The following is a 26,659-nucleotide window of genomic DNA, read 5'->3' on the forward strand; positions in this document are numbered from 1 at the left end:
TGTGATTCAGAAGGATATTAACAAGTCAATGTAGAGCATTCAGAGTGCATTAAAGATGACTACTTACGCAGCAGCCGTGACATCTTTCACTTTGAGGTGCAGCCATGGCAATGACGTTGATTTAAAAGAATCTATACATGGCACAAACCGCAGCCGTGTAACTATTATTCCTCTCCTTGAGACCCCTCACTATGATCTCCAGCACCTCACCGTCGATATGGAATGCCTCCAGACATTCGGCGTCAACGCAAATGGCCATGTTTCACTTTCCAACCTCGCAACCCTGACGATCATTTTGACACGGGCCGAGATTGATGACGAAGAGATGGTGGGACTAGATATCCTGGCAAGTACGCAGGCTCGGCAACTCACAATCACCGGTCGCGTAAGCATCTCTTTGAATCAAGTTTACTCCCTTGTTTCGCCATTCACCATTCGGCATCAGCCACCATCACACCTAGTCTTACGCGAGACAGCAATAAGATTGGAGCATCATAGCCATGACCCCAAACCGCCCCGCCCGGTTGATTTCTACCCTAGCTTCCGGACAGGTATCTTCGAACTCCAAGACGTAACGTGGAATCGATATGTCGGGCAACATCACAGGCCAGAGAGCCAGGGATGGTGTGAGACAGGTTGGGATGTGTTCCCTTATCTTTGTGAACTAGCGGACATTGTACGTGTACGTATATCGCTGGGCGGTTACGAGAAAGACTTTCTCCGGCGACCTGATGGAGTTTTGAGAATCGACGGATGTAGCGATCCCGATGAGGAGGAAGTTGGCAAGGAGGAGGGGACAGGGACCGGCTAGATTGTTGGATATGACGGCAGCACGTGGTCATTAGCGTGGACTCGACACGAAGAAGAATTGTGCGACCCGAACGTCGCTTCAAACTTGACAACGACTCTTTCAGCCACCGCTGGGTTTCTTCAGCGCTCCACCAAGGATACTGGGATCAAGCATCTTGGCTTCCGGTACGTCAACACCGCATCGCACCCACATGCTGCTCCAAAGCGCGCCGACGGCTCTCTCCTCAGGCATGAAAACGACCGTGTTCACATACGATCGCGTTGTGTTGTAGCAATCTGGCAAGTTGAACAGTTGCGCTTCACAGTTATCGCCTTTATTTGAATAGAACACGCCACATCGCGCTTCGCTCGGAAGGGTGATGCAGGTGCCGTTCTTCCACGTCTCGGTTGGCGGCGGAAAATACGTCTTCTGCAGGAGTTCGCCGCGACAGTGCTTAGGGCCACCCGCACCCGAGTATGTGAGGGCAACGATCGGTATTTGAGGGGTGGTTGGTGGTCGAGGCGCCGGCGCGGCAGGTGGTGTAGGCGTAACTATGGGTCCCAATACGCCTTCAGCGCCCCAACTGGCACTCTTCTGTGGTTCTGGCGTGAAGCCAATCAATCCATCCTGAGTTTTGGTCATGGTCGTGGGTGCTAGCGTCGCTCCGGATACGATGCCACTGCCGTTGTATACGTCACCACGATCAAAGTCTGTGCTGTTCAACAGCGCCTTTGCTGCGACAACATCGTCTCCGTTCTCGACTCTTGCAGCGTGCGCGAAGTTGACATATATGATTTGTGGCATTGACCCGCGTACTTCGATGGCGGTCGCTAGCGAGATTGCGATGAAGAGGAGGAGGGATACAGATGACGCGACGAGAACTACGCGTTGCTGTATGGACGACATTGCGAAAGCATTGGATTGCGTTTAGAAGATCGAGGAAATTGGGGAGAGACGCGACAAAGTCGAGATGCGCACACAATGCCAAGACGTCATCGGGGGTTCCTGCACTACGCGTTTCATCCCCACGTCCTCCCTAAACACAGTCACAAGCTACTTATTAGCACGTTTCTGACAGCCTGCTAGATAAAACAGGGAGACAATGGAGTTGTTCTATGTAAGACCATTTTTAAAACCCCGCATCACCCAACCCTCCACATCCGAAAACATTGCCGAAAATGGAAGTACCTCAATCAACCATTTCGGCATCATCCTCTACTCTCCCGTCTTCATCTCCATTGTCGCTGATTCCCTCTCCTCCAAGCTCTTTACGTCTGCTTACGCATCAGACAATTCCTCTGCGAATGCCTTGGCGATGTTGCTCTCCAGCTGACTTGCGGAGACCAACTTGGTACGATCATACACCATCCTTCTAAAAATCCATGAGGATCTATCCATGTTTAACCAAGACACATAAACCCTGCATCCCCTTTCCACAAGTTCCTGGATATGTGGAAGCAGGATGGCTTCGTATTTCTCCATGACAGATGAAGCCCGTGCCTCCACAGACAGGGTAACTCTCAATCTTGAAACCTGCTTCGAACCCGCGAGATCGCTAAGCCAACCGACTTGTTTCTCATAGTCTTCCTTTTTTGCCTTGCTCTCGGCTTTTTTCTGAAGGGCTACGGCTTGACCGTAGTCGGTGGTGCTCAAAAAGGGTTCCATAGAAACACATACCGAGATCGCCCGGATGTAGTCGAGAGGCCGACAGGATGGATGAATCATCAAAGGGCCACTGTGCAGTAGAAAATTAACGTCATCTGTATGAAAAACATTGTACTCGGCATGACGATGGAAGACTTTTGCGATCCCGATAGCGAACTCTTGTCCCATGTATTCTTCGGTGAAATAGTGTTGAAGCTCATTGCCAAGGCCACGGGCGCGACCACGGCGGCCAACGAGTTCAACATGAAAGAAGTAGTCTCTGGGCTCATATGTCGGCAAGGTTCGGTAATGTTGTAGAATGTGAGCCCTTGGAGCGCCGCCGATAAGATGGTAGTAAACCACGTCTCGCAGTTCGGGGGCGAGGATCTCGAAGATCTTCGCAGCGAACATTCGATTCCATATGCGCGCGTATTCATTGTTTGCCTTTTGGTAGGCGCTGAAGGGAAAAAGTTTGTAAGTGATCAAATTTGTTTGTGGAGGAGGCCCAGACCTACGTGTTCGAGTTCCGCTTCTTGCGCTGGAGTGTACTTATCCTGGACTGAAGTTCCTCGATTTTCTCACCATGACGCTGGATATTTTGTTTAAGTCTATGCAATTTTTAGATACTTGAACAAAACTTATGCATAAATATAGCGTCATCTTACAGTGCCATTGCTTGAATTTGGGCAGTAAGTTGATTCTTGGGTGCCATTCTGTTGATCGATGCGTTCCTAGGTAATGATGTGATACTTCGAGAGAGCAAAAGAAGTTCAAGATCTTGGCCTGGAATATGCAGTCGATCGCCTTATGTAGTCCACTTACGCTTAAAAGGCAACGCAAGAAGGTTGCAAGCGAAGCCGACGCACGTGAACCGGAATCTAGGCAAACTCCTAGCTTGACAATCATACCCGTCTTCGTGAAGGGCATGGAATCGTAGAGAACAGAACTTTCCTGCAAAGCTTCATGCGACGAAAAAGCGACGAATGCCAGGAAGAGCACAGCGACTGTGAGCACTCGTGAAGAGTTGCGCAAACAAGGACGATCGAATGGATAAAAACTATGCTGGTTAGGGTAGATCGGTGTCTCTTCAAGCATCCACAACCTCAGCTTTATCCTTTGCCTTGTCCTGCGGCACCTTGACAACAATTTTACCCCTCGCCCTCCCCGTCTTCAATTTCTCATACGCTTTCGGCGCATCTTCCCAATCAAACACTGTGTCAACCACGCCCTTCAGCTTACCCTCCTTCATCCACTCGCCAAGTTGCCTTAGCGCATCCGCCGACGGCTTCGCCATCATCATCTGATAGCTATTCTTGCCACCGCCTAGAAAGCTCGGTAATAGCATATTCACGCCCACTGTCTTTATGCTACTCAAGCTCGTTCCTGCTCCGATCTGGATGAACTTCCCGTCTGGTGTAAGAAAAGTGGATGCGGCTTTGTAGAGGTTGGGTGGCGTGCCGACGTTGTCGACTACGAGGCTAAACACCTGACCCTTGGAGGAAAGAGTATCAATGATATCAGAAGTCTTGTAATCGATAACTTCGTCTGCGCCCAAACTTTTGCAAAAGTCGACGTTGGGTGTTGAGCACGTCGTGGTAACATGACAACCAAGCGCTTTCGCAATCTGGATGCTATACACTCCGGTGCCGCCCGAGCCTCCATTGATGAAAACTTTATCACCACTCTTGACGTTTGGCGCGATGGCTTGGTATCTGAAGATGACATTAGTAGAGTCACTGGCTTCATTCGCACCTCGCTCGGCCTTACCCGGTCAAACCCACGACCCCCGCACCAGCTGCCTCCTCGACCTTGACACCCTCTGGCAATCTCGCCAACATGTTCCTCTCCACAGCCACATATTGCGCCAAAGTTCCTCCCGTCAGCGTACCGACTTTCGAGCCAAACACATATTCGCCGATCTGGAATTCGTCGACCTTCTTGCCAACTTGGGCGACCTTGCCGCAAAAGTCCGCGCCTGGGGTGACATCAGAGCCTACAAGTCGCAGCGGCAGCGGACCTTCGGTTATCTTGTGGTCGACAGGATTGACCGCCATGGCGTGGACTTGAACGAGAATCTGTTCATCGTGAAGCGTAGGCTGCGGTGCGGCGTCGTTGATCTGCAGGTTCTTCTCGATTCCGCCTTGTGTGCTATTATACTGCCAGGCCTTCATCGTGGACGCCATTTTTGCTGCTTGAGCTGAATCTGACTACTTGTGACGGTTGCCAGGTTGTTTTTATGGGTTCAGTAGGGAGTGCTGTGCTTGCTCTTTTGTAGCGTGGAAGTAGGCATGCGTCATGACGATTCGCTCTGAGCGGGGATTGCGTCACCGCCGCCTATCATCCCGATCATGCGAGCCCAGTCGTCCATCGAAGGTTCGCGCAGGCGATTCACGGTATGGTACAAACTAAAACGCGTAGAGAGGTGTTCACACTGCTGAGGCGGGTTAGGTGGGCAAGGCTGTTCGCCCAGTGGGTCGTCTTACTCGGGGCGCCTGATCGATGGGTCGAACACACAAGCCTGCCTAACGCGATTAGTCGCACTTTACGCAACGACCAGAAGCTCACTTTGACGATAAGGACAGGAAAAGAATCGCGCATTACAGCATGGACGTGTTGTTGATTTTTACGAAGACATTCCTCGGTCAATGTGTCCAATGCGCCCTCGCGTACGCCCAGCCACCCTGCATTAAGCCTCTTACGCGTATGTCAAGAACATCTGCTCAAAGCCAGTGACGTTCCACGTCCCAGTGAGGGTGTTGAGCGTCAAATTCGTTGGAGTCGTGGCACCACGTTGAAGCGCACCACTCTCAACGCGACCGCCACTAGCGACGACAGTTCCGTTGGTCCTTTCCCTAGATGTGGGTGTGAGAAGTCAGTACGCATCTCACATGCAGTTCGTACATGGACACTCACAGATGGTTGGCACCGGCCTTGACGGTGAAGTTTGCAAGGCTGATATCGAAAGGATTGCGAGATGCGACAGATGGAGAACCTTTATATGGTCAGCATACAAGATGGTTCGTTCAACAAGCGTACAATCCCGCAACTTACCATAGTACTGCGCGTTGAGCTCCTCGGGTGAAATAAACAGCTCGTAATATCCTCTGTAGTAGCCTTCGGCCCACTGAAGCTCGCGATTGTCGCGTACGAGGGCTGCAGAACGATCGCTCGAGTTTGCGATAGATCTGCCAGCGCCATATCCACTAGAGGAGACAGCCGTACCCGCAAATTCGACGCCAATGGCACCAGCGCCCGTAGATTGGTCGTACGGAGTTTCATCAAGCCAAACAAGATCAGATACCCAGTTGGCATGAGAATCGCCAGCCAAGAAGGCCGTATTCGGAATCTCGTTGCTGTAAAGGTGATGAAACGTGCGGTTGCGGTTCGCGGTGTATCCGTCCCATTGGTCGTCGTTGAAGTCTTCATTGTACACGGCGCTATTGTTCATCCGCGAGAAGATGAGTTGGTTTCCGACGATCCTCCAAGTAGCACCTCGCTCATTTGATTCGGAGAGCTGCCTGTAGAACCAGTTTTCTTGATGGCTACCCATAAGCGAGCGGGCAGCATCGTATTTGAGATCCGCAATGTAGTCATCGTTCCAGTTGAGTGTCGTGATGGATCGGTCGTAGTTGCGTGTGTCGAGCATGATCAGGTCAAATAGTTTGCCCATCTTGAAGCTACGCCAGATACGTAGGTTGTCGTCCATGTCAACCTGACGGATACTGTGTTGATCGTTAGCGGGATCAAGAAGGCAAATCATGAGTTACGTACGGCATCCATTCAAAGTACGCTCTGACGGCGTTCATCTTTCTGGAGTCAACACTAACACCGCCATACTTTCGGAAGCTTTGTTCAGTGTTGTTCATGTTGCTGAATCCGTCGCGATATCCATTGTTTGCAACCTCTGCTAATGCATTAGTCGAGTGCAGATCATGGGATGTCTTTACGAACCATGATCATCCCATGTCGGAATCCATGCAAAGTTTTGGTGGGCAAGACGCAGGTCGTCATCGGTGCGGTACTGGCCAATCCTAGTTCGGTAGTCTATGAAATAGATTAGGGACGATCGAACACGAGGGATAGTTTCTCACGAACCGTATAGTGTAACAATCTCTCTTGGCGGGTTGGTGGCTCGCGGATCCTGACCGAGTTTGCCTCTGGTGGACTCATAGATGTAGTCACCGAGATGAACCTATACGTCTCGATCAGCGGAGTCGATAATGCTTGTATCGATTGTGCTTACAAAGAAATCTACCTGGTCCTTCCTAGCCGCATTTCCATACGCGTTGAAGTATCCATTCTGCCAGTTGGAGCAAGAGAAGATGGCAAGACCGATCTTGGAAACATCGTCATCTTCGTGAGGACTTGTCTTGGTTCCTAATTGTGGGTGTACGAAGTCAGTATGTGTTTCACATGCAGTTCATACAGGGTCACTTACTACCGAGCGGACTTTTGTTGGAGCTACCACAAACATTGAACTGGTAGTAGTACTGCGTGAATGGAGAGAGGTTCTTCGCTTCAATCTTTTCCAAGGTCAGCTCGTTACTCGCTATGCCGATTTCAGAAGCCTAACCTTGACAGTAAAGTCGATATCGGAAGTGGTGTATGCTTGGCCATGATCCGCGATACTCGAGAAGTTGCTATCCGTACCAACGCGATAGTCCACGCAGATAGGGTTTGGTGAGGCCTTGATGTACTTCTCCGTCTCGTGGTTGTAGAAAGCTGCATCACCTGTGACAGTTACATTCGACCGATCGTGCTCAAGCGATGGTGCAATGCGTGTCCAGAGGATGACCGAGTCCGGGTAGGGATCTCCAGACGCGACGCCGTGCGTGAAGCTCAGCTGGGCAGGATCCCAGGGAGTTGCCCGTTTGATAAGGCTCCTCTTTGCGACCTTGGGTACATCTATGCCAAGACCTTCATGTCGGCGAGAAGGCGAGTGGTAGTTCAAGTTGCCGTCGAAGGATGCACGCACGAGCGAGGCTAGAGGCGCCGCTGCAAGAAGGATTGAAAGCATTGTGAGGGTTGAAGAAGCCTCAATAGTTCTCTTCCAGCCTTGCAGAGTCCCCAGACCGGAAAGTTTAAATACCTCTATACATACTTCGACATGCCGTCCTCCATGTACGGCTCTATCCTCTTTGCACCGCGTAAGCTGTCAACATTACCGCATCGCGCATTCAGTACGACATTGACAGCAGTTGCGGCCAATCGCGGGAGATGTATTGTCAGTGTGTATGAACGTGCCTGTTGATCGTCAACGGCAGCATATGCAAGATGCGCATGTGCGAAGAGGTAGAGATGAGATTGGTGGAGCGCAACTTCGTCCCGTCTGTCAGTCTAGCCGACAGTGGGGGCATGCAGTATGTCTGAACCTTGTGCTGGCGGAAGAAACATAGCGTGAGGAGTCGACCCGACAATACAGAACCGAGATGGTTAGTTGAGTCGATGACAAGAGAGACAGTGCATGGTTTCCAGCTTTGGACCTCTCAGATGGCTGCGGACCTTGACGGCGCTAACATGTTAGCGCCGTCCGCACCACCCCACCATCCGTCCCAGCAACAACCGCTGTCCTCCAATTTCCCGCGGGATTGAAGGTCACTCCCTGTGTTTTCTCAAACTTGAGTTGCTTTATATATGGTTTGCAGTGCAAATACACCTTCGAGTTGAAGATTCAATCGTACGCTGGGGTGGCCCTTGTCTCTCTTCATACCCGACCAATCGCTGTATCGTTGGTGCCTCGTCCACTGCACCCGTTTCCGTCACATCCACGTTCCGGCGCTTGGACTCTCATTCGCTCTCGTTACATTGTAGTGTACCTAGCGTGGTTCGGGTCGAAGATGTAGTACTGAAGCAAATGATGAGCCAAAGGGTGACTGTGATGGCAGGCACAGATACTAAGTGAAGTTCAAGTTTCAGGATGAGGTAGGTCATATCACCCTCGGCCTAGGACGTTTGCAGCATACAGGTCTGACAATATCTGGGCACATATCAGAAGACGTAATGCATGATTACGTACGCGTGACCATTACCACGGCAGCGCGAACAATTTATTCAACCCTGTACACCAGCTTCACGCCCGATACCTTGCCGTCCTTCAACTCTTGCAAACCCTGTGGAACACCGGCCAGTCCACTTCTAACCTCGGCCGGGTGAGTCTTGATCTTGCCGCTGCCGAGCCACTCCTCAGCCTGCTTCCAGAACTTTGCGCCAAACTCATAATGTTCCTGGTTGGCTGGGAATCTTTCATTAAATGCCTCGCCAAGCGCGGTGTAGGCAAAGATGAAGTTGGTCTTCACGTCACTTCGCGGATAGTCCTTGACTGGCCGAAGAGCAGACATGTGGCCACCGCTGGAGCTGATGGCAGCAGCGGTGATCTCAAACGAGTTTCCTTCGGCAATGCAATCGAAAGCCAGCTTCAGCTTGTCGTTGGTAGCTTTGCGGATCTGTGCACCGACATCGGCATCCTTGTAGCTGAAGACCTGATCGGCGCCGAGTTTGCGGAGCAAGTCGAAGTTGTGCGGTGAGGATGTCGCAATGACTTCACAACCTGATGCCTTTGCGTACTGGATGGCGAGGGTTCCTGTCGCGGTAGATCCACCATAGATAAGAATCGGGGTTGGTTCTTGCACCTTGGCAGGTGGTAGTGGTAGGCCAAGCTCCTGGTACAAACCTTGACCCACGGTTGTGATTCCTACACCCAAAGTCGATGCGTCCTCGAAAGACAAGCTGTCCGGGATCTTGAGGTTGATTCCAGTCTTTGCCTTGATGTGTTCGGCGAAAGCGCCGTTGGAATGATCTGCAGGGTCACCTGAGACACGTCAATAGTCACCTTCCAAAATGAACAATGGTGCCCATACCTCCACGAACGCACCCAGCAATTCGGTCTCCAACCTTGTAGTTGGTCACGGCCTGGCCAACCTCCTCGACTACACCAGCATAGTCACACCCAGCAATGGCGCCCGGCGCTGTCAACCACTCGATACTCTTCCAGTCAGTTGGGTTCAAGGCTACGGCTTTAGTCTTGACAAGAAGCCAGTTGTCGGCAGGAAGCTTGGGGAGGGGAACGTCATTGCGCAGCTCTGAAACGCCTTTGGAGACGTGGACGACTGCCTTTTGTGTAGACATGTTTCGTGTGGAGAAAATACGGGGGAGTCTAGTGTGTGATTTTGTTCCTGACAGTATGGGTATTGACAATTTTGATTGCCTCAGAAGTCGATTGATATACATTCTGCTATGATGCAAGTCCTTGCAGTGGATTTGTAATGGACCATCGCGTCATGCAGCTCCTTTTGAAGATCTAGCGGGCGGGGCGGAGCATGTTCGGCAAATGCTGGAAAGCATGCTTCGTAGTCGGGGTGATCAGTAATTCATGATCACACATATTGTGTTCGGGGCACTGGTGCGAGTGTACTGTGTAAAGTGCCATGGATATGGTGAGAGGACTGTTGTAGTGGTTGCTTACTGCAGATGTGATGCGGGTGAAATGGCCCAAGCTCGGGCGCAAGGGTCCAGCATCGCGACGCATTCCACGCGTAGCTCTACTGCTTCAGCTCCACAGACACGCTTCCTCGAGGTTTATCGGGTACATAATCTCTCTTTGCCATCATGGACGACCACGAACGGCCACCAACTCCTGAAGACGAGGACATCAAACTCAACTTCTTCCCCGACCCCCCGCCATTCTACAAGTACTTCACCACCGAAAATCTCGCCCGACTCAAAGACATCGAGAAAGAAGCCGCGCCAGAAGATGACGATACGAAACCCTCCACTTCAACCTCCGCGACGCGACTCTCCGCAGAGCAAATTCTCGCCTTGCCCACCGAGCTCCGCTACCTAATACCGCCCGAGCCACCTGCAGACGATGCCGAGTTCCACGTGTTTGGCGCAGTGGAGAGTGCAAAGGGCGCAAACAACTTGATGAAGAACATGGATTATATAGCCGACCAACTCAGGTTCCAAGATGTCTTTCACGACTGGACGTACGAACAGCTGTACCCTTCTCCCTCCACCGAACCCTCCGCCGACGACCCTTCCGCGCAACAGCCTACGACGAACAACTCCGCGTCTCTCGACCGACAAAACTACTTGTTCCGCTTCCTGCGAAGCATACTGTTAAGCTACATCTCCCTTTTAGGTATCGTAGCTGCGAATCCGACGTCAGAGCAAAAGGACCAGAAGCTCAAGGACATCATGACATTGGTCGCGAACATGCACGCGCTGATCAACGAGTACCGGCCGCATCAGGCACGGCAGACGCTCATCGCGAAGATGGAGGAACAGGTGCGCAAGAAGAGGGAGGAGATTGAAAGTGTGAAAAGGATAGGAGAGAAGGTCAAGGAGGTCCTTGCTGGATTTGGTGGGGTAGATGGCGAGGACAAGCCCGCCGAAGGAGGGGAAGAGACCGTAGAGGACAGCACAGGGGCGAGGGAGGAGGACAGACAGCGTGTGCAGAGGGGGACTTGGGAGGCTTTTAGTGAGGTCGTAGGATAAGAAGGCGCGACCAGGCTCTGACAATGTCAGACGGCATCGTGACAATGAAGTGCTTTTGATTCAGCTGTAAGCGTGGATGCGCCGTCGATAAACAAGCTCCAAGCACCATGTGAATTTGAACGCAACACCCATCAGCGGCCCCGCAATCTCACCAGCAATACAGTACACATTGTTCGAAGAGACTAATGCACAGACAGCTTATCGCAGGCGGCTGCACTTGGCAAACGTCGGCACCAAGCAGCCGCACAGGACCTGAAGTCTCGGCATAGGCAACCATTGATCCAGGAACATGACGTCACGCGACCTCCCACTTGCCAGATACCTACTTACTCTATGCTCTGGTTCTCATCAGCCACATTCAAAGCCACAGTCGTTACCCCATCAGCTATTCCTCCATAGTTTGTGTCGTTGTCTCGAAAACTCTTGTTGGCGCGCGCCAATCAATAGTGCTTGTGACTCCACCGTAAGCTTCGAGGGTTGGCACGCGCTCAGCCCCAGTGCGCAGACATCCTAGACTTGATAAAGAAGGCAACCACAGCTGAATATTTGGCGCTTCAGCTCCTGACCGACTGTCCTCCACGCTGCGAACGCTGAGAGACAAGCGAGTGAACGGCTGAGAAGGACCTGTGCTTGGCAGATACCACTTGCATCGCATATATCTCTGTCCTCGACCCGTTTTCTGGTCAAGTCATCTGTGGTACTGAGAGATCTTGAGTCTTTTGAAACTATTCAAACTTGACCACTTCCCCATCATGACATCCACACCCCCAACAAGACCACCTAAGCGTCTAGCCGTCTTCTGCGACGGGACATGGGTCGGCCGCGAAACCGAAGTCGAAGACGCACCACCCAGCAACATCCGCCAACTCGCCAACATGGTCGGCGACGTCGAATACGTGACCGACGACAAGACAGCCGCAAAAGTACACCCCATCAGGCCTCACAACACAGCATCCCTAGACTCTTCCTCGGACATCATCGCCGGCTACCAAGAAGGCGTCGGCCTCAACAAGACGTTTTTACAATACATCTGGGACGGCGCCACAGCGTCGACCATCAGCGAAGAATGTATAGCCGCGTACCGCTTCATCGTCGAAAACTACACGTCAGACCACGAAATCTGGCTCTTTGGCTTCAGCCGCGGCGCCTTCACCGTCCGCTGTGTAGCCGGCATGATTAACAATTGCGGTATCCTCAAGCGCCGCCCGGAATACACAGATATCGAGGTGCAAAGGCTGTGCTACGAAGTTTTCAGGATATACCGGAGTAACCTCGCCGTCGACGAGCCGAACAGCACAGAGAGTATGCGGCGGAAAGGCCTCGGTGATCGCGTCTGGCAAGTTAAACGGCCGATTCGGTTCATGGGCATCATCGATACAGTTGGTGCGCTGGGGATCCCGAGACTGAATGCGGGCATCGGGTTTGACTGGAGTCCGTTTGAGTTTTTTGATCAGACGGTTAGTAGTGTCGTGCAGCATGTGTATCATGCGCCTTGTTTGCACGATCGGCTGTGGATCTTTCAGCCCTGTTTGGTGCATCCCAGTGAAGAGGATGGCGCGGACAAGGCGGTTGTCAAGCAGAAATGGTTTCCGGGCACCCATTACGATGTCGGTCGTATGACGTTCCGGTTCGTGCGCCAGAGCCCGGCGAATTGGATTGAGGATGCGTTGGGCTGGGTTACGGATCTAATGTCACGCACGATTTATCCGAACGAGGTGCTTAGCGACGCCGTGTTGAGGTGGCTGGTCCAGGGCGTACGCGAGGTTGACGGCGGATCCGAGAATCCGTTGATGCCAGATACTAATCGACACATCGAGAACCTCAGCATTAGACTCGGCGAATCCGCTATAGCATCGTCAACTGAATCGGATGCAACGACTCGAACAGGCAGCGGCGACATCTACGGCGATGTACTTGCGTACGCACCAGGCGGTGTGGTGTTCAGTGCTATAAAGCGTACCTCGCATTCCATCACTGGACTACTAAATGATTTTGTCCCTCGGCTTGGCGACAACATCCAGAGTCTGCTGGGCATCAAGGCGCTTGTTGGTATCTTGACTGCTACAGCCGATCGACGTATACCAGGGACGGAGGCGGATATCTATCCCTACAAAGAGTCTGAGACCGTAGTTGTACAGGGAGAGGAAGTGACATTTTCGGTCGAGGAGTTGGCAAGATTGAATGAGAAGAATGAGCTGGGTGTATTGCGGTATCCGAGTCAGACGCTTGAGGCTTTTGAGCTATGGAAACGTGTGTTTGGGCCGGAAGAGACGCAGTCATAAGGACAACATTCAAGACAAGTTAGCTTCTTCTATATAAAGTTTGTTGATACGAAGAGTATCCAGTTCTTGTTAAATCAATCCTGTTCGATCTTTACTTGCTCTTGTTCATCTCAAAAGCACCTTCATTTGCAAACGCCTTCTTATCGATGACTTGGTCCCTGGTAAGGCGTCTATTAGATTTCTTCTATACTCTAAATGTACAACATTATCATAAATAAAAGCGCTCCCTCACTTCAAGCGTACGCTAAGTTCCCAGTACGAAAGTGCTTGGACAAGACTTACTTCTTGCCACGGCCTCCAAAGCCCCATCGAATCTGGTTAGCCCAGCGGCCCTCAACACCAAGATCATCTGCGCATTGCCAGACAAAACCGGGGTTCTTCTGGAACATGCGGCCGATGAAGGCGACGTCAAGGTTGTCGTTCTCGAGGTATCCGTTGGCCTGCTTGCCGTCGGTGATGCTACCGACGGTACCAACAGCCATCTTGTCTCCAACCTTGTCCTTGACAGCCTTGGCGAAAGGCTCTTGGTATCCCGGGCCGGCGTGGATGTGCTGCTTCTCGTGAAGACCGCCGGAAGAAACGTCGAGAAGGTCTACACCCTTCTCGGCGAGGATCTCGGCGAGCTTGACGGTCTGGTCAACGGTCCAGCCTTCGATACCGGCCTCGTCAAGCCAGTCTGTCGCGCTAATGCGGAGGACGAGGGGCATGCTGTCGGGGATGGTCTGACGTACGAGCTCAACGACTTCGAGGGTGAGACGTGTGCGGTTCTCAAAGGATCCACCGTATTCGTCGGTGCGCTTGTTGGATGCTGGTGATAGGAAGGAGTGGAGTAGGTAACCGTGAGCGTTGTGGATCTCGATGGTGTCAAAACCGATGCTGACGGCGCGCTTGGTAGCATCAACGAATGCCTTCTTGAAGGCCTCGATGTCCTGCTTGGTCATCTCCTTGGGTGTGCAGTGGTGGTCGTTGAAAGCGATAGCAGAGGGGGCATAGACGTTGTCCGGCCAGCCGTTCATCTCCTTTGTAGCAATGTCACCCTTGCTCAACCATGGGGCGACGGTGCTAGCCTTTCGGCCAGCGTGTGCGAGTTGGATACCAATCTTCTGGCCCTGAGAGTGTGCAAACTCGACGATCTTGCGAAGAGGCTCCATCTGCGAGTCTTTCCAGAGACCACAGTCTTCTGGGGTAATTCTTCCCTCGGGTTGTACCGCGGTAGCCTCGATGAATGTGAGACCAGGTCCGCGCTGGATGATACCACCCAAATGTGTCAGGTGCCAGTTGGTCTGGTGGCCATCTTCAGCAGAGTATTGGCAGAGAGGCGAGAGGGCGAGGCGGTTCTGGATCGTGAGCCCACGAAGCTTGAGGGGCTGGAAGAGTTTTGGGATCTTGGAGCTGCCATCGAGCATGCCAAGGGCGGTTCCGGCGACAGGCTCTTGTGCAGGAGTGAAGTATGAGATCTGGATGGGTTAGCTTTCCGGAAACGAGGAGTGGAGATGAACACATACGCCAGGGGCAGCCTTGTTCCTCAGTTCATCGCGCTTGGGGACCTGTTCGCTGTTCTTGTCCTCGGGGATATCCTTTGCGATCGCATGATGCGAGTGCGACGTCTGGGTATCGGCATCAGCACCCATTATGGCAGTCGTTAGGTGGATAAAATTGGATGTGTAAAGTGTTTAGAGGGTTGTGTCGAAGGTCGAGGCGTCAATGGATATGGGCAGCCAGAAGTGGGTGGTCAATGGCATCTTTATATTTTCCTCCCACTCTTCTCGAAGGGACCGGCATGACGTGCGTCTTTGAACATTACTACCACTGAACCCCTGCCGCGGGGCCTCTTTGTCGCCCCGCCTTCCTGGTTCGGCATAGCTCGACACCTAGCAACCCATAGATTCGTTGAAGCCGGATTTGTAAGAAGCACGCCTTTGCATGTACCGACGTGTCGCGTAATCGAGTATGATGACAGTGACGTTTGGAGGCGCACGTAGCTGAGTCGTGGTTTCCTGTACTACGGTGGAGCCAGTAAGAGCTTTGCTCGGAAGCTTATAGCCGAGTAACATGAGCAATGCGTCTCTGTAATCTGCAGGCATCCGCCACACGGTGGATAGCCTGATGGTTGGTACGCCTCTACTTTAAGGACCTGGTCCTCTATATTCTTTCGACACTTAGTGAGTCTCACGCAGCATGCCTCAGCAGCTCAACACGCATTGCATTGTCGCAGCATATTACTAAGCCTCGGCTACTTGGCTGCGACGCGTCAAACTCGGCCCAAGCATCGCCGCCGAACTTTACCGCTCCAAGCCATTAGTGCCGCAATCGATTTCATCTCATGGATTTCCAAACACAGTATACCAAGTGCTTTACGCCGGTGTTGGCCCTGTTCTATATGCGACAAGACTAGGGCGCAAAGCTTCGTCAGCCGTGTAGGATGGTCAAGCTTTCTTCCATCAGTGTACGCCAGGTAGCACATAGCCGATATGATTCCAAGCTCCATCCGTATCGCCACTGGACTCGGTAATTGGTAAAGGTCTTCGAGAAATTGTTTCTGAGAATCTAATCGTTACGAATTTTAGGCTTTGTAGATCACGCTGAATGCCACGTAGGTCGTCACAGATCCGCTAGTACGTTGACGCCCGTGGGTAAACGACTGGAGAAAAGTCCCGCTCGAGTGGCAGAGAAACATCAAAGACAAATACCTCAAAAGATGGCAGCAGCACGCAAACCAAGAGCAACCTGCTTGGTTTGCCAACGGAGATTCAGATGCTATCTGGGATCGTCTCATAGCTAAAAAGCTCACCATGTCACATCGGAACGTCGGCCAGATTACATCTAGTCTCCAGACAAGTATGGTACACCGAGCGTTACCAAGGCCATTTCACATATCGTGTACGATGTAATTGCGATGTTGAAACATCAGAGAGCGTTAGCAAAGTCTTCCACTGGCTGTTTCTGAGCCTTCAACAACTCTCGATATTTCTTTACGGGCCCCCAGCCATGATGAGAAATATGCAAGTATGCCAGAACACTTGCACAACAGCTACGAGCAAAGGACATCGATAACGATGAAGGTACTATAGTTACCAGAGGCCTACTTGTCAGGAACGCTACCCTTCCCTTTTGCCCTACACTGATGGGTACACCAGGGTAGTGGTAGGCTCCTGGCGTCCTGAGAGTTTTGTCTTGTACCAGAAGACAAGCAAATGGTAATGTTCAACAGCCGAATACGACACCTGGAAAACCACCTCAGTGTGGCTCGGACTTCACAATGAAGCAGATGCGGCGTTAAAGCTACTGACGTATGCAGTGCTTATACCCGATGAGAAGGAGCGCGCAATGCAGAAACATGAACCGGCCTTACTGTGGAATATTATTCCCGCTGGTTGGTATAGCAGCTGCAGCCTCGCATGAATCTCTCCGACGTGTCTTCTCAAACTTGGTACATACCAAAGCAGCATCCAGTTAACGAGTGGAGCCGAATCAATGCGGCATTCTCCATGGTATGGCAATCTTCTGCCCGACAAGACGACATCAAGGCAGACATGACGACCGCTCCTTCCTCGTCAGGTAACCCAATGATGCGCATCATGCGTGTTTCGTTTCGAGATGAACGAGGCTTCAAGGCTGAGGCAGCCGACGTTCCCGATATTTCCTACATAACCGGTCCTTCTTGCGCGCAACGTTAAGTGGGAACCACTCGGTAAGGCCGAGTTCCTTTTTAGGAGCCATGCAAGCCCCGGACATGGAGTGTGGCATGATGTACATGGCGAAGGGTGCGATGATACGCTTTTGCTGCAGCCGCCTGTGCCACAGCCATGGGTTGTGCGAGGGACGTCTCTGGACGGGATCATGGCAGCGGGGCTGTTTTCTGTATAGCGAAGCTGTGGCGGCCGGTGCGGTGATAGGGTCTTTGGTAGATGAGGATTGCAATTTACCCCACGGCGATTGCGGCGCATCGCGAGAGGAACAGGCTAGCGCATTTCCATCTTGGGCAAGGTGCAGACATGTGAAGCATGGGGCCAAACGTTGGAGAGGGTGGCGGCAGCCAATGGCATGCAGGCGTCGACCATGCGCCAGCCGCTGCGCTCAAAGGGCAGAGAGTATGGCCTGTCGGCGGTCCCTCGACACCACTCGTGTCCGTTTTGTGCTTCATCGACAAACGTAGACGCCGGCGCTGTGGTTCACTTACCTGCTCGCTACGTAGCATCTTGTGCTCGATTCGTGTTGCGCTCGACTTGCGACTGCCCCTCGCTGTTCCCTCGCGCCTGCCGCTCCCTGACGCCGGTACCCACCCACTCTCGTTCACTCCCGCCACACGACAGTCGCCGTCGCATTCACCACGGCGCAAAAACAGCGACAATAGGCCGCGCCATAACAACACGGCCGTTGTCGCTATTCATATACATATACATATACATATACGTAGCTGCAGCCGTCGGACAAGCCTCTTCCGCTGTCACTGCCGTTCAAGCTTTGCGCGTCTCAAACACAAGACGCTCCATCTGCACACTCCTCGGGCTGTCATGCGCACGGCACTCTGGTAGCATACCGAACACCTACCTTTCTGGACAGGACCCCGTCACCTGCCACCAGCCGCACTTCTCCGCTTGGAATTACAAGACCGTCGCCCCTGTCGCTCTTTCTCTTGCTCGCTAGTGGTGAGCAGCCGGACTGTCACTACCACATCGCGAACCACACTCTCTCGGACTCGAACCGAAATTGCCTCCCTCCTTTTGGCTACCAAACACCAACCCATGTCCTAGCGACCCAAGTCACTCTTTAGACAAACAGCTGGACTGCAGGCTATCGCACCGCTGAGCGGATACATACATACACATTAACGTACATACCAAATAATACCGAATAGCACCAACCATGGGGTGCTGCGGCGATCGCGAGAAGGGCACTATGGTGACGGAGGAGCAGAAGTGGACTTACATTGTGAGCACTCGATGCGACAATTTAATCGCACATGCTAATTGACCTAGACCTTGTCCGACTTCAAGTCCACCTCGTGCCTCGCGCCTTTCTCTTACGCTTGGCTGTGGATTCTCGTCTTCATCTCATGTGCCGTCTATGCCGCCGATGCCTTCACCGCCGTCAATCTCCTCGCTTTTGACAAATGGACAAGCCAGGTCAAACCCACCGTGCCCTTCGACGTTGCCAAATGGATCTTCGCCATCACCATCATCATCTCCTATGTCTTTCTCGTATATCGATGGATCAGGGCTCTGCGCGTCATGCGCACAGGAAGTGTCACGGAATGCTACCTTGAGCCATTGGCTGCTATACTGCAGAGTATGCGCCTCACCAAGACTGGCCAGGGCTGGCGTCGTTTCTTGGTCTTCGCCGAGTTGACCAAGAGTAAGAAGGGTGCCAATTATATTGCTCTCTTTGTCTACTTTCAGTTCAAGAGCGCCCTGCTCATCATTATCGCACAAGGACCTCGCATTGCCCTCAATGCCATGACCTTGTACGCCGTCATGCAAGCGAACCTCTTGCCCGTCGGCGAGCACGCGGCGGAAGATCGCTCCAACTTTGAGCAGTTCTTCATGAACATCAAAGTCATGGTCGACACGGGCAACAAGCAAGAGACTGTCATCTACTTCACCATGTTGTTTTCCCTGGTCATTTGGGTCATCGCTGCGCTGGGTCTAATCGTCGCAGCACTGCTGTACCTCTTCTTTCTGTGGCACTACATCCCCAAGGCAGACGGCAGTCTTACCAACTACTGCCGGCGCAAGGTCGAGACTCGTCTGCACCGTATCGTAGGCAAGAAAATCAAGAAAGCGATTGAGAAAGAGAACCAGCAGCTGAAGCGGGACGAAGAGAGAGCTCTCAAGAAGGGTGAGTTCAACGCGTCCAAATCTCGACCTACTCTGCCCAAGCTCGAGGGTGACGACGACGATACATCTACTGTCTTTTCGATGCAACGATCCGATACAATGAACACGACCGCAACGCTTCCCCAATACACCGTGTCGAATGCGCCAGCATACCGGTCGAACCCGCCATCGCGCTCGAATACTTCCAACACTGTCAACACTATGAATACTGGGCGAAATCTGATGAACAAGCCGTCTCTGCCTACACTAGCTGAGCGACCTGGTATGCCGGAGCGTGACTTTACAAACTTCTCAAATACCAGTTATGGTTCCAATGCACCAATTTTGAACCAAGCAGGAGGCATGGGCAGGTCATCACCGGCACCTCCGATGCCACCTCTGGACCGTAACGACACTGGGTATTTTGGCGACCAAGACCACCTGCCATACCAACCAGAACATTCCTTCGCGCAAATGTCACAGGGTAGAGCATCATCACTCCCACCGCGCGGTCCTATGCCCCCTGTAGACACGAACTACAACAGCTACAACGACTACGACAACAGGCGATACGAGAACGACTCCCAGTTAATCACCCCCCTTTCCAACGATCAACGCAGCCCGCCCTCGTCTCACCCTAACCGCCCATACCAGGAGTTCAGTCCTTACGACAGTCGGGGACCTCAGACGGGTCCTGAGTATGAGCTGTCGCCTGTCGATGTGACCCCAACGGAGGATATCTCCCAGCACTACTTCGCAGATTCGAACATTGAGGACAACTACCAGCCACCTCAATTACCCAGCGCATTGAGATCTGGGTCGCCTGCGCCTTCGCAGCCTATGGGCTTGCCGTCTCAACCACGTGCAGGTACCACGCCTCCACGATCTGGCACAGCTCCGCCCCGAGCAGGCGTGCCAGCATCGCTGCAGTCAGCAATCCAGCGTCGCGAAGCCTCACAGCCTTTTCCCAACCGAGGTATGAACGGCTCTGCGCCGCCCCAACAACAGCAGCGAAGTGCGACAGCACCAATCCAGCAACCGAGTTGGGCGCAAGGTCCTCCTCCCCGCAGCTTCACACCCCAAGGTCCGGGTCCCCAACAGCGCAGTTATACACCTGTGTCTGGTCCCCAACAACGCAGCTACACACCCACTGCCCCGCGCGGCTACGATAACAGTTACAACTACTGATTTTCGAGATTCTCTCTTGTCACATAGCGTTGGATACCACATTCCTGCATTGTACGGCGTTCACTTCTCTCCCCCTCTTTCTTTCCGTCTGTTGGACACAGAGGCGACCCACCTTTCTTTCCTTACACCTTACATTCACACTTTACGACACATACCTTTCGCTTCGATGTACGAGAGCCAGGTTTGACGACCTCGGCCACTCCTTTCGCTTTCGCATGTTTCGAGATACCCCCACCCGCACGGCTGGCCTCGGACGTTCATTCGCTTCTTTTTGTTTTACGTAGCTACTCGGGACGTTGATTGACTGATTGGATAATTTACTGGGCATATCTGGAGGAAGCCTCTCTCTCATGAATGAGGATGAAGAGAGGGATTTGGGCTACTTTTTCATGCAGGTAGCATACAATGGGTATGCGAAAAGCGGCGGGCTTGCGCAGTGGATCGCGCACCCTTGTATTATATATCTACTTTCTTGCGGTTCGCTGAATTCGATCAAGCTTGTGTATATGGCAGTTACAGCGCTCCTGCTGCAATGACTCCAACACGTGTTGTGTCTGAGGGGAAGTCGATGTCCTCTCTTTTGCCTATGCTCTTGTCGCATCGCTTGTGGCTTGCGACCAAACTCTTCATCATCGTTCGTCAGCCACTAACAGAACCTCAGTCGCTTCCCGCCTATCCTCCAGCTCTCTGTGCTTTTGTACATCGTTTCACATCATACTGGGGATCACACCTCTAGGTTTTGTTGTTTTCTCCAGACCATAATCTTTCTTCTTCCTTGTGTATGAGCAAAAGCATAACGAAACGCCTCTTGACTCGATTGTCGAGCCTCCAAGAAGGAAAAAAGAAAACGGGTACAACGGAACGAGGCTGGTGGTTGCCGTTGGACTCAGCTGGTTATGCAGCGGAAGAACGGAAAAAGACAAAAGCAAAAAAAGTGCGTTGCCTTACCGAACGTTTCCGGTGTAGTTTGCAGCGGCTCCTGCAGATGTAGTTTGCCGCAGCCCTTTTGCATGCGTTAGTTCGTTGTCACATGCTTTGATCTACATGTTGAGTACCATCTCAACGGCTTTGATCCGTTGTGTTGAGTGGAGCGCATGTTAGAATGAGGGAGGGGTTGTATGCTTTTCGTATAGTTTGAGGTCAAACAACATGGTGCGTCGAGTATGATTCCCATGTCCAAACTTCGAGGTATAGTAGTATTACCAAAGTTTCTACGTTACTTTCCGTGAGCTGCAAGGGTAGATGGGCAATGCTGCGGTGCGATACAACTAGATACTTTGTATCCATTCCATGATGGGAAAATGCGGAATGGTAGTGATGGACAGCATGTGACAGTTGACAGGTGAACATGTGGAGCAACTGTAACATGTGCGTACAACGCTGCACCTCCAAGTAAAGCCACTGCAGAATGTGTATACTCTGTACCTACTCATTCCGTCATGCTCGTCTCTGGCACAACTCTTGCATGCCCATAACATGCGACTACTTCGCAAAATTCGTCCGAGGAAAAGAAGACGATATCCCACCGAGACTTCACCATGATAATGCCGGCTCCTACAGCCGTTTCCTCATCCGACTACACCACCTAAAAACTTTTCCACGTGGCCGGCCGCGAGCGATCAAGTCGCCAACTACCTAGCTGCTTCCCTCCTTCCACAGCCCGCCAACCCGCTGAAGCCTACCTACCACCACCCGTCTACATCCAGACCCTGAAAACCCTACAACGGTACACTACCACCCCAGCACCTCTTCTAGCGCACCATCCGTCGCAAGCACCAGCAGCGCCCCGTAATTCTCGGCCGACCTGACTTGACAGCGGGCTACCGGGAGATGCTCGACCTGCATGTGCGCTCGGGGAGGAAAACGAAGAGGTAGATATGTGGGGGGCACGGAAGCGGCGTGTCGTTGAAGCGGGTCGGTTGGCATGCACCGTTCGTTCTTGCGGGTGGGTGATGACAGCGGTGAGGGAGGTGTTTGGTACACTATGAGTTCTTGATGGGTTAGTTGGTCTCACCACGTGAACGGGAGGTGAGCTCGGTAATCTGATGAAACGTGGCGACTATAGAGACGACAGCAAAGGACAGAGACTGTGTCGTGAGTTTCGCCCTTCTCAGTGATAAATGCCTGACAGGTATCGCGATACACCGCAGCGTAACATAATATCTCGCTTCTGCTAGAGCGACGCGACGCCGTGACAGCGCATCAAAAATAGACCAAAATGTTACGCGCGCGCAATCACGCCTTTCGCATACATGGCACCGCGTCGCCTATCTTTCCCCAACGACAATCTCATCCGCTGCATACGGCGCATAGAACCGCAGCAGCCATTCCCAGCATCAAAGTGTTGGGCCCATCATGTTGAGCTCATGTGTTGCGCATCCGCGCCGCACATACGCAGCAGCGTCAACGCTGATCGGCGAACCTGATCTTCAGTCAGCAGCGGTCCTGCCCAACCGAGATGGGCGTTTGATCGGCAGGCACCGCAACCGCACCAGCGCAATGGTGCAGGCGAATATCCCGCCGAACTGACGTCAACGACACAGTCCATTGCCGAAACAACACCAGAGCGGATGGTTTGACAGTTCCAGGATAGCGTAGTTGGAAAGATTTAGTTCTTTAGATGTGTTTTGGCGCCTTGGTAAAGAAAAAGGGTTTTGTCTTGGGCAATCTCGGGGCAAATTTCGTTTTTGCGTGGTAGCGAAATTCATGGTTGTTGAGTGAGGGGGTTTGAAGGGGAACCGCTGGTGCTGACATGTGTAAACATGGATCCCAGAACTCCAAATACGTTAGTGTTGATATTATTGTTGTGATTTGCAATCAACGCAAGAATACGTGTGTTGTAAGACCTGGATCCCCAACTGAGCTCCGGAATATGGCGGCGTTGAAGTTGAGTCATCATTGTAATTGATATGCCTACTGGCACTTGGTGATTTGATGCCACGTTCGTCATGTTGCATGCTTCTGCCCGATCTCACCGATACCCCCGCCTGCGAACACGTCTGCAGGATTCGTGATCCATCATGCATGCCGTGGTGTAGTCGCCGAAAGAAATTCTTTACAAGAAGAATTCTTCACGCACGTTATGCCTAGTCGAACATGGATACTCGAGGTGTTACTGGTGAGTTCGCTCCACAGCACCACAAATCCATCCACAAGCGAAATTACCTGTGGTTGTCTAGAACACATCTACTTGGCTGGTAGACCTACACCTAGTGACATCACACAGACTCGGCTCTGAGTAGGTATCGATAAGCCGACGGCCCTTGCGACGTCCTGCATAAGTTTTTGTTGTCCGCTCCGTAACGAGTTCCGATGGTTGTGTGATTGGTGTAGCTATGTAATCATGATGATAGAGGTGCGAATTCCGCCAATGGGAAGTCTCGAGAGACAAATGCTGAGATGTCGGACCGGCGGACGATGGTGAGCTGCGTGGCTGGACTAAGGAATTGTGGTGTGTCGCCTAGAGAAGGATGGCAAGGAGAAGACATCTCTGCATGCAGTAGTATCTTATGTAACTTCCAAGTTTTGCAAGGTATCAGCTGGCGCGAAGAGGTTGTATCGTTGCCTGTGTAAGTGTAGTGTAGTTTGTTTGACCACGGGTTCAACGAAGAAGGGCGATACGCAGCACTATCGCGAAAGATAAGACATATGAAAGTAATAGAGAACCCGTATCTCTATGCCAACTAAAGAACGGACACAGAACAAGTGGCCGGAAGCAGGCTTTACACAAGATTTTCGCTTACCGGTCCGTTTTGGCTCGGAGGAGCATCATAGGGAATCTCAGCGAACAGCGACCCACCACGTCGTGTGAGGCTTTTCTTGACACGGCTGGCGGTCCCGTTGGACGACAGGTCACCGGTGGGTTAGTTGTCCAGAATTTCACCATGCATACACCGGCTACCACGTTGCGATAAAGAACCTTATCGTCCCGCTGACGGCACTGGGGCTCCACAAACGTTGCACCGGCACATGCAGCTGCTCCGTGAGTGGAGGGAGTCCTGCCTAGGTGCAGATGGGCTGCATGTGTGGAGGCAGCAAAGGGCAAGAAAAGTCGTCGTGAGAACATTTGCGTCACGATCCTGCGGAAGGATTTGCCTGCCCTGGCAGGGGTTTGTGGCAAGGCAATGCATAGCCGGGGGCAAGGGCTTGCCCGGCCTACAGGCTGTTGTCGCGGCTGAGTGAGGTGTGCATTGCGTCTGCACACGGTAGTGACAGTGATATAACGAGGTTATGGAGTCGTCCGGGCGGCGACGGCTAGACTTGTTGGGGTAGGAAACACGTGCCGGAGTGTGACAGGAACACGCAGGCAACGCGGCCAGCGTGCGAAAACGTTCTGGAATCTGGAGGGTCGGTGGAGACTGAGGCGTGCCCCAATCAGACGTATCTGGGTTCCACTACGTGTAGATCGCAATTGCGCGGCCTTCGCTTTGGGGAGTGCGGTTGCTGAGTCGTGTGCCGCGTCTTGGCCATCGCGTTGTTGTGCTGTGCAAGTTGAGCGTCAAGGGCTTTGCTTTGTGGCCGCTTGCGAGTCTGGCCAAGGGCTGCCGGGGCAGCGCCAGGCGATGGAGCGACGAAGAGAGCACGAAAGCGGCTGAAACCTCGGAGCGCTCTCTGTGCCTGAGCCAGGCACACCAATCAAAAAAGGAGGCCAAGCCACCATGGCAGGCTATCCAGGGGTGCTACAGATGGTGCCATTGGCCCTGACTAAATTAGCAACGGGGATAGTCCGCAGCGCGCTAGTCCCAGTTTGTCGGCCAGGAGATGAGATGGGGGCAGCCCGGCTGGAGGGCCACTCACCATTGTCTGGCTGGTCGGCTTGTTTTCCCTTTTCCTCTTCCCCTTCACCGTAACATATAACTCACCTACCGTCCCTCTTTTTTGAAAAGGCAAATTCGCGCGTTCACTCTTTCACGCCCGTCTTGCTGCCTGCTTGCTTGCTTGCTTGCTCGCTCACCCAGTCACTCCTTCAACCCACAACTATCCAGCGCATAACGACACGCCGTTGAACGACGTTACGACTTGTCTGCAGTATAAATACCCAGCGCCGTCATACTCCACCCTTTTCGCAACCTCAAAATGCGTTACTCTTCCGCCGTGGTGCTGAGCACCGTTGTCGTTGGCCAGGCCGCTGCCGCCAACATGCACAACCGCCACGCCAGCTTCCATGCTCGTCGTCAAGCGTGAGTAGCGTCTGCAGGCGTACGATGAGGCCAATTACTAATCCCTAGCAGTGATGCCAAGCGCAGTGCTGGCAACGACGTTGACTGGAGCAAGGTCGCGTACGACCTGAACGATGTCAACTGGAACTCCGTCTTCGCTACACCCACACCTACTCCCACTCCCTCCGCTGCCCCCAAGGCCTCTGTTGCCGACGTAAAGGCTGCTGCCGTGCCCACCCCTGAAGCTGCCAAGGAGAAGCCCGCGACCACGACCAGCGCGAAGCCCGCCGCCACCTCCGCCGAGTCCAACGACCTGCTCGGTGACCTTGGTGATGCTCTCAGTGACCTTGGCGACGACATCACCGACGCTGTCAGTGAGTTCTTGGACGGTGTTGAGGCCTGGGCCGAGAAGGTCCAGTGCAAGACCGGACTCAACAAGAAGGCCGCTTGGGATGGTATCTGGATCGGCGGTGATAGCAAGTGGAAGGCCGAGTTCATCAACGACCGCTCCAACGAGGACATGATGCTCTCGTGCTGGCAAGCAAAGGGCTTCAGCGGTATGAGCCTCAACGTCAACTCGCCTGACATCCTGGTCAAGGTTCCTGCTGGCAAGTCTATCGAGCTCTCCTGGAAGGAGAATGTCCCCTCCGCCTGCGCACCCTTCTACGGCAGCACCGAGCTTGCCATGTTCGGTGGTGTTAACAACACCTGGTGGGAGGTCACCTTCGGCAAGAACGGTGCCTTCGATGTCTCGCGTAACATCAACATGAACGGTGACAGCATCAGCTCCAAGGGCTCCAAGTGCGTCTCCGACATGGAGACCTGTGTCTTCAAGTGTAAGAACGGCATGGACACCTGCGAACAGGGTACCGACTACGACCTCTTCAACTGCGAAGCCACCAACGGTGGCGGCGGTGGCTACGATGTCGTCATGGCTGGTACTGGTGGTGGTTGCTCTATGGGTCAGGACAGCGAGACCGTCAAGGTCGTCTTCTCCTAAGCGTTTTCACCATGAACAAGCCGGAGTTGGTCGTGTCCTGGGTCGTTTTGTGTATTACTCTTCGCCATATTCCCCCTTGTTCCTTGTCGACCTGAACATATCTTTTTGCTTAGACAGTCTTCATGACTTAGTTGTCTGGCAAAATGCCCAAGCGCACTTTGGGTAGTGGTCGCAGGTCCATTCGCGTTACTTGTCAAGGCTCTTAGTGGTCTATGTGTATTTCTGTAAATGTTTATTGTCAGTTCCGCAAATGCCAAAAGCTGAAAAAAAAAACTACATCGTCTTCC

The 26,659-nt window shown here is 52.7% G+C and overlaps 9 protein-coding genes across 9 annotated transcripts; 4 read left to right on the plus strand and 5 right to left on the minus strand.

Annotated features, from left to right (window-relative positions):
• Positions 1 to 910: 910 nt before the first annotated feature.
• ACET3X_001611 (uncharacterized protein) lies at positions 911 to 1,696 on the minus strand (the record flags this gene model as incomplete). Its single annotated transcript, XM_069446922.1, has 1 exon — positions 911 to 1,696. The coding sequence occupies one exon, from the start codon at positions 1,694 to 1,696 to the stop codon at positions 911 to 913; it is 786 nt and encodes a 261-aa protein (XP_069311853.1).
• A 1,825-nt stretch (positions 1,697 to 3,521) lies between these two features.
• ACET3X_001612 (uncharacterized protein) lies at positions 3,522 to 4,617 on the minus strand (the record flags this gene model as incomplete). The annotated part of the gene is made up of 2 exons (XM_069446923.1): positions 3,522 to 4,146; positions 4,202 to 4,617. The coding sequence occupies 2 exons, from the start codon at positions 4,615 to 4,617 to the stop codon at positions 3,522 to 3,524; spliced, it is 1,041 nt and encodes a 346-aa protein (XP_069311854.1).
• A 512-nt stretch (positions 4,618 to 5,129) lies between these two features.
• ACET3X_001613 (uncharacterized protein) lies at positions 5,130 to 7,451 on the minus strand (the record flags this gene model as incomplete). Its single annotated transcript, XM_069446924.1, has 9 exons — positions 5,130 to 5,286; positions 5,348 to 5,426; positions 5,486 to 6,156; positions 6,206 to 6,338; positions 6,386 to 6,478; positions 6,530 to 6,626; positions 6,678 to 6,811; positions 6,873 to 6,957; positions 7,008 to 7,451. The coding sequence occupies 9 exons, from the start codon at positions 7,449 to 7,451 to the stop codon at positions 5,130 to 5,132; spliced, it is 1,893 nt and encodes a 630-aa protein (XP_069311855.1).
• A 1,030-nt stretch (positions 7,452 to 8,481) lies between these two features.
• ACET3X_001614 (uncharacterized protein) lies at positions 8,482 to 9,559 on the minus strand (the record flags this gene model as incomplete). The annotated part of the gene is made up of 2 exons (XM_069446925.1): positions 8,482 to 9,242; positions 9,292 to 9,559. 2 exons carry the CDS (start codon positions 9,557 to 9,559, stop codon positions 8,482 to 8,484), a joined length of 1,029 nt encoding a protein of 342 aa, XP_069311856.1.
• Positions 9,560 to 10,039: 480 nt separating this feature from the next.
• Positions 10,040 to 10,927, plus strand: ACET3X_001615 (uncharacterized protein; the record flags this gene model as incomplete). Its single annotated transcript, XM_069446926.1, has 1 exon — positions 10,040 to 10,927. The coding sequence occupies one exon, from the start codon at positions 10,040 to 10,042 to the stop codon at positions 10,925 to 10,927; it is 888 nt and encodes a 295-aa protein (XP_069311857.1).
• A 752-nt stretch (positions 10,928 to 11,679) lies between these two features.
• Positions 11,680 to 13,209, plus strand: ACET3X_001616 (uncharacterized protein; the record flags this gene model as incomplete). Its single annotated transcript, XM_069446927.1, has 1 exon — positions 11,680 to 13,209. The coding sequence occupies one exon, from the start codon at positions 11,680 to 11,682 to the stop codon at positions 13,207 to 13,209; it is 1,530 nt and encodes a 509-aa protein (XP_069311858.1).
• A 278-nt stretch (positions 13,210 to 13,487) lies between these two features.
• On the minus strand, positions 13,488 to 14,840 carry ACET3X_001617 (uncharacterized protein; the record flags this gene model as incomplete). Its single annotated transcript, XM_069446928.1, has 2 exons — positions 13,488 to 14,666; positions 14,715 to 14,840. The coding sequence occupies 2 exons, from the start codon at positions 14,838 to 14,840 to the stop codon at positions 13,488 to 13,490; spliced, it is 1,305 nt and encodes a 434-aa protein (XP_069311859.1).
• A 3,235-nt stretch (positions 14,841 to 18,075) lies between these two features.
• ACET3X_001618 (uncharacterized protein) lies at positions 18,076 to 20,213 on the plus strand (the record flags this gene model as incomplete). The annotated part of the gene is made up of 2 exons (XM_069446929.1): positions 18,076 to 18,141; positions 18,189 to 20,213. 2 exons carry the CDS (start codon positions 18,076 to 18,078, stop codon positions 20,211 to 20,213), a joined length of 2,091 nt encoding a protein of 696 aa, XP_069311860.1.
• Positions 20,214 to 25,289: 5,076 nt separating this feature from the next.
• On the plus strand, positions 25,290 to 26,372 carry ACET3X_001619 (uncharacterized protein; the record flags this gene model as incomplete). Its single annotated transcript, XM_069446931.1, has 2 exons — positions 25,290 to 25,393; positions 25,445 to 26,372. 2 exons carry the CDS (start codon positions 25,290 to 25,292, stop codon positions 26,370 to 26,372), a joined length of 1,032 nt encoding a protein of 343 aa, XP_069311861.1.
• Between the last annotated feature and the right edge of the window lie 287 nt (positions 26,373 to 26,659).

This window comes from Alternaria dauci, chromosome 1, assembly GCF_042100115.1.
Source record: "Alternaria dauci strain A2016 chromosome 1, whole genome shotgun sequence".
NCBI lineage: Eukaryota > Fungi > Ascomycota > Dothideomycetes > Pleosporales > Pleosporaceae > Alternaria > Alternaria dauci.